The 6,518-nt window shown below is 32.4% G+C and overlaps 1 protein-coding gene across 2 annotated transcripts; it reads right to left on the minus strand.

Moving 5' to 3' along the window:
* Positions 1-2,645: 2,645 nt before the first annotated feature.
* On the minus strand, positions 2,646-5,156 carry CUTA (Nitrogen regulatory PII-like, alpha/beta). 2 transcript variants are annotated; one of them, XM_022917365.2, is made up of 6 exons: positions 4,881-5,156; positions 4,668-4,783; positions 4,161-4,223; positions 3,595-3,626; positions 3,239-3,333; positions 2,646-2,973 (listed from the first exon to the last, which is right to left on the minus strand). In XM_022917365.2, exons 1-6 carry the CDS (start codon positions 5,066-5,068, stop codon positions 2,892-2,894), a joined length of 576 nt encoding a protein of 191 aa, XP_022773100.2. In that variant the 5' UTR covers positions 5,069-5,156; the 3' UTR covers positions 2,646-2,891. The 2 variants fall into 2 exon arrangements, with proteins under 2 accessions (XP_022773100.2, XP_089605679.1); XM_089749553.1 differs by lacking the exon at positions 4,161-4,223 and having other exon boundaries at positions 4,881-5,142.
* Positions 5,157-6,518: the final 1,362 nt, after the last annotated feature.

Below are 6,518 nucleotides of genomic sequence, written 5' to 3' on the forward strand. Positions count from 1 at the left end.
TGGCAAAATTTTACTGTGGCAGAATTTGCATTAGCAAGTAGGTTTGAAAAGGGCCGTAAAGGGATTAAAAACAGAAAGAAGGGTAGAATAGAAAACCAATGCCATGAAACCTTAGCCTTTCTATTCCATTTTTTGTCCCATTGTTATCCTCTTTTATGACCAGATTACCCCTACACATTTGTTTTGTCTTCTTCACATAAACCCTATGATAGGGGGTATATCACCATCTGCTGTGATTTGTTGTTAGATGGCTAGCATGAGGGAATCTCTTTAAAGGAAAGGGCTCTCACATCATAAGCTGGATCAAATGGATACTAATTTGTCGTGGTGTTTACAATTTGCATTTGGAAAACGGTGGATAACTAAAGATAAAGCGTCATCATTTTGCCGTCGCATTGGACGTTACATTCTGTTGCCACGTCAACCAAGATAAGTTTTCAAATGAACAATTATCTTTCATATGGACAAGCCCCGACAATTTCTCATAACTGTATAACTCAAAAAACATGAATTTCCCTAAATTTCGGCACCACCTCAAGATATTTTGGAATTGATCGAAAATAGAGGTGTTTACGATCGGGTTTGGATCGGGTTTATGTTTAATATTAATAATTTATATATTTGTTAAAATTTGATTTGGTTTAAAATTTTAGATTTTTGAAATTTTTAAAATTTGATTTAAATTAAAAATAATTTTCAAATTCATTTATTAAATTTAATTTATTTAATAAAAATTTAAAATATGATTAAATTAATTTTAATAAGATTATTTTAATTCATGTATTTATAAAAATTAAAAATAAAAATTATATATATGTAAAAATTAAGTTTAATAAAATATATATTTTTTATTTTTAATATATATAAAGTAATTAATATATGTAATTCATATATATATATGTAAATAAAAAATTTATAAATATATTAATTCAAATTAGATCGTAAAATTTGAATTTTAAATTTTTTATTTAAAATTTGATTTAAAATTTAAACGAATTTAAAAATTACGTTTAAATTCATTTAACGAACTAATTTTTCATCGAAATCTTTTTAAAATTTGAAGAAAATTTCAAATTTAAAAGAATAATTCAACTTTTGTACAAATCTAATCCAAAATCTCTCTTACTAAAATTTCTTTTTAAAATAAAAATCATATAAATTTCTTCTCTTAAGATAAAAATAACGTGCCTTTATGATAAAATTTTTAAACTAAACTCTCAAATAAACTTTAAATCTTTATATTTGTAAAAAATTAAATATTATCATATCTTAGAGATAAATATTCAAAATCTTCTTACTCTATCAAAACATATATTTTATAATTGAACCCTTATATCAGATTCCGATAGACCCCAAAACTTCAAACTCTGAAAAATTAAACATTATCGCAGGCAAACCGTACCATAGTTTATTCGTTGAGATAGATGCTGAAAACCTTTTCAATGAGGCCTAACCAAATTTATTGGTAGTCATTATCATCTGACAATAAAGGTTACTCCATGATCAAAAGGCTCCCTCGTATCAAAAGACAGTAAAGAGACCTTGTTGAAACGCAGGAAATGTGGCAGTTCAACCTCAACTATCTAGTTTGTCGTAAAATAATGGCCACCCACCCACCATTGCATCAAAATGCTGACTCCCCTCCCACCCAAACCTAAGTATCGGAAATACAGAATGTAGAACATTACCATCTTGCCTAATGACCACCATTACCATCCAACTACAGTCTACAAAGCATGCAGGTAGAAAGAAAAGAAATGCTTATATTAGTGAACTTGAGCTAGGACAGGTGTGTTTCTATTCTGCTTTCTTTTTTCCAAATTAAGGTTTCCTTTGTTAAACTGAGAATAACTTCCAAATGGAAGATAATTTCTATGAAAATCCATTTCGAAAAGGAAAAGTTTTCAATTTTTTGAAGAATTTTATGGAAAATATATATATTTTTAAATTTTTGGATAACAACAACAGAAAACATTTTCTATCAACATTCATCAACTCGTATGTCAAATCCATTCACATTAATCAAAATTCAAATCAAAATTTAAACAAATTCATAAAAATTCGTGATACCCATTTATAATTGATAAAATTCCAATCAAACTCTTGACGTGCGGACTTTAATTTCGCCAAAATTTCATGAAAATCTGTATAGCTTCAATGGGTTGTTTTGGAGACAACAAATGGAAAGGAAAAGCAAGATATTTTCATGGTGGTTGGTGATGCAGGATGATGCATATTGGAAGTAAAGAAAGAGATGAAGGAGATTAAAGATGGCGGATGCAGAATTTTTGGTTATGATGGGAAGTTTTATACGAGATCCATGGAATTCATGGTGGGTTATGAAAAAAAAAATGATTTGAAGACAGAAGAAAGAATTATGAGAGAAAGGATGGAGTTGAAGTACTTCTTAAAGTTGCTGAGGCAGATGGAAGCAAGTGGCCACTGTGGAAATTGTCTTCTGCCCTAAGAAAAAGGAAGACAATTTTCGCATCCCTTTACTAAATTTTTTGTTGACCGGAAATCATTTTTAGTTGACTATTATTTTCTGCCTTCCAAACACAAGAAAACGAGGAAAATATTTTCTGGAATTCATTTTCATGGTTACCAAACAAAGCCTAAGGGGAAAAATGAAATAATATCCGGAATGATAGATAACAGGTTGTATTTTTTATCAAGGCAAATTCCTTGTCTTACATTCAAAGCGACCAACTCAAACATTTCTTCCCATCATAACTAGATTTGATTCTTCCTATTACAAATGTGACACACCACCTTTATTCAAGCCAGAAGAAGCCGTCTATTCACAAAAACCATATATGAGATCGGGCACCCTTAAAGTTAACACTTAAATGGTTTCACACACTTAGCACATCATACTACATCCGAGAAATTCAGTCCCTTGTACTGTTTTTGAGCCATTCCAGATACTGGGGGCTGCCACCAGTGATGGGCAAGGCAATTACTTCTGGTACACTGAGATAAATGTAAGAGTAAGGTCAAGAAAACAATCCAGCCAATGTCATTTCTTAATTTAAAAAGTGGTGCTCTTTTCTTAGCTTGAGAGAAATTCAACAAAAGTTTCAGTGTAAACAGAAAATAGCGTCCCAAAAGGATAAGGAACACTCAGATTCTTTTCTTTTTAAAACAATACTTATCAATGTTGTAGTTGCAATTTCGAACTTTGAATTCAAGTCTTAATATTTTTGTTGAAAATATAAGAAAGAGGCTTTGTGCTTACTCGTATTCATGATTTGCCTTGACATGATCTGTCAGAGCTCCCAGGAGGGATTGCCTTGTCTTGATTATGAGCAGTTCCTCAGGATCTGTGTTGATCTGCAGCCAATAGAGATAATTTGATTAAACAAAATAAGACAACCTAATTACTTTGTTCTTGCTTGTATATATGCATATAAACTTAGCTACACAAGACCATCAGAATCATTTAGATTGGCTGCCTAAGCAAAAGCTCTGAAAGTCAAAGGATTTTTTCTTATAGATTCTCAAAATATATCTCAATTTGTTAGGAAAACTGAAGCTTTAATGTTTTACTTGCATTATTCCGACAGAAGAAAGTATCCAAAAGAAAGTTCGTACCTTTCCCTCCCATAGATACACTGATTCCAGACCTGCTTTCACAATATATTCATGATTCATAAGAAATCTATCTCGGTAACTATTATTCAAATGAATATAAATCAGAAATAAGGAATAGTCCCTTATGAAATTACAAAAAACATGATTTCAATATGTGCATGTCTCTGGGGGAAGGGGGGGAGACCAACTGGATTCAATTAGAGGGATTTTATGAAAATGAATGTAATCACATAACAAAAAAAAAAAACCAAGAGATAAAAGATTTCTTGAAAACATCTAGAGGTGGTTAGAAGCCACATTAACTATTACAAAGCAAGACAGTCAAGCTACAAGGTGGTTCATTTCAAATTGCCATGTTGAAATGAATGAACTAAAGAAACAAGTTATTGCAAAGGTCTCTACAAGATAACATTAAAAGATTATTAACCGTCTGCACGATAATTTCAATATTTACATTTAAACATGCAAGCTTAAATTGGCAATCATAGCCTAAAACAGATCATGTTCAAATGAAAAAGATTGCCATATAATGGCACAAATCAAAAGAACTATAGATAGACTTAAACCTGGCACTATATTTACACATGCTGCAAGTTTCTCTTTGATGATGCTTTGAGCCAACTTCCTACCTGCATATATATTGATTATTGTGCATTAATTAGAAAGGTGCTTTCAAGTTCAACTACTTTATACATTCACTACATGATAATGGATCCTCCAGCAAAGTCATCAGGCAACTTAAAATATAAAGAAGCAAAAAGGATAACAGAAAAGCTAAGAAATTTCTACCATGCCGTCTCAAAGTGAATCAGCAAATCTAATTCAGCATTGCACTTATTTCTAAAGTGCAAAACTTTTCACTAATGAAAGCAAGACCCACAATCGGATTACAACAAAGGAGGGAAAAAAAATAACAAAGCTTGAAAAATTGACTCTTGATCAATTAGTTTTAAATTCCCAAATGCTGAAATTGCTAAATATGTTTTGTTTTCCCCAAACCCAGATTCCATTTGATGACAGAATTCACAGTTACTCTTTTCAGCAAAAAAAAAAAAAGGGACAAAAAACACAACCTGCTTCTCTGTTAGGAACAGTGACATAAACGACGATGCTTGGAACAGTGTCGCTATTCCCTTCCATTTTTACAGCGTGGACGGTCTTGTCCGGTGATTGGGTACTAAATTTCGATCTAAAACAAGAACTCCAACGGAGATTAGAGCAAAATCAACCGAAAATTAGCGTTAAATTTTGAATTTTTATAAAGGCGGATGCAAACTAAAAAATACCTTAGTAGAGGAACAAAGGGGAGAGACTGAGCACAACCCGTTTTGAGGTAACTGGAAGAAGAGAGAGTTGGGCAGAGATTGGAAAAGCCCAAACTGAGGACGCAAAACGCACCGACTAGTGGCAGACGGCGTCGTATTGTGGAGGATGAAACAAGTTGTGACGCCCTACAGCAGACAGTGGCAGCCATTTTGATTTTGGGTCTCAATTTATATTTGGTGCCAGATGGCTCGTTGCTTGGAGTTGGAGTTCAGAGTTTAGTTCGATACTCTCACCTGAGTGCAAGGCAATTTTAGAATATTTTCATTCTTATGTTACTTGTGCTCCTCTGATTTTGCCACGTGTATATTCAGAAAAAGATTGAATCATTGGGTTTCTTGGCCCATTATGGAATGGCCTATGCTTCTTTTCTTCTTTTGCTGGATTAGTAGTATACTATTTACTTTTCTACTGGCCCATTGAAAATTAAGCTTTGCTCCTTTCACTGGCCTTTTGGTATGAAAAAAATGGGTTCAAACCCAAAATTTGTAGTTCTTACTTGTCAACTGAATCAAGAGGACCAATCCAATTATGCTTTTTCATTTGTCATTGGAATTTGAAACCCATTTTTTATTAATACAACCCAAGGCAGGTAAATGTGAAAAGGAAGGTCGCTTTTGCATTTATCATATCACCTTAGGTAGCACTTAAAAAGAGATATTTATACCTCGATTATTTTTGGATCAGTTAAAATATTATTAAAATTAATATTTAAAAATTATAAATTTGAAAAAATTTATGTATATAATATCTTCTTTAATTAGATAAATAATAAAATAAAAAATTTTAAAATAAATTAAAATTTTGAAAATATATATTTATAGGCCGAGTCGCGTTAGGCTTTAGAAATTATGTCTAGGGTTGGTTTGGGTCGAGTTAGACCTGCAAGCTTGATGTGCAACTCAGCTCGTAGAAAGATCTAGCTAACATTTTCTTCATGTACTTGCAATCTATTAATCAATGACGGTATTAGAACCAAGTTAAGATTATTTGGAAAGCAAAAGGAGCTACTCTCAAGTACCTAACAAGCTACAAAAACAATAGACTCAAGAGGCAAAGTTTAGACAAACATATAAAATAAAATGGAATAAAACTTGATGGAAAGGGAAAGGAAAGAAACGACAAATCAAGCTAAGACATGGACTCACTGAACTATAGAGAGGCTCATCCATACAAGCCATTATTTTGATCCAGGCCAGCTTGGCTGCTACACCAATTTTCTTAGTTGTCCATTAGCTTCCAGACATCTAATAGTACATTTGACTGATTAATTTTAAGAGTAGTTTCATTTTCAATCAATAATAATAATCCCTGTTGTTGTGATAAAAGTGAGCAAAAATAATTGAAAGAACTGCCTCCTCCCATCACGCTTTCTCTACAGGCAAATGGGCCCAAGAGCTAAACCGGTATGCCCTTTTGTACATATGTTGATTACTTTGATAAAGACATAGATTAAGCCAATGCAGGGGACTTTGCCAGCTCAAACTGGCTTAAACACTGTAAGTATATTGTTAATGACTGATTAATTGGCTGAATTAAACGACGACGAAAAATTAAAAAAAATTACACGAGAGTTACGGGGACACATGGGGACCCAATCT

The sequence above is a fragment of the Durio zibethinus genome, chromosome 20 (genome assembly GCF_047325235.1).
Source record: "Durio zibethinus cultivar Kanyao isolate XHJ-2024 chromosome 20, ASM4732523v1, whole genome shotgun sequence".
NCBI classification, from domain to species: domain Eukaryota; kingdom Viridiplantae; phylum Streptophyta; class Magnoliopsida; order Malvales; family Malvaceae; genus Durio; species Durio zibethinus.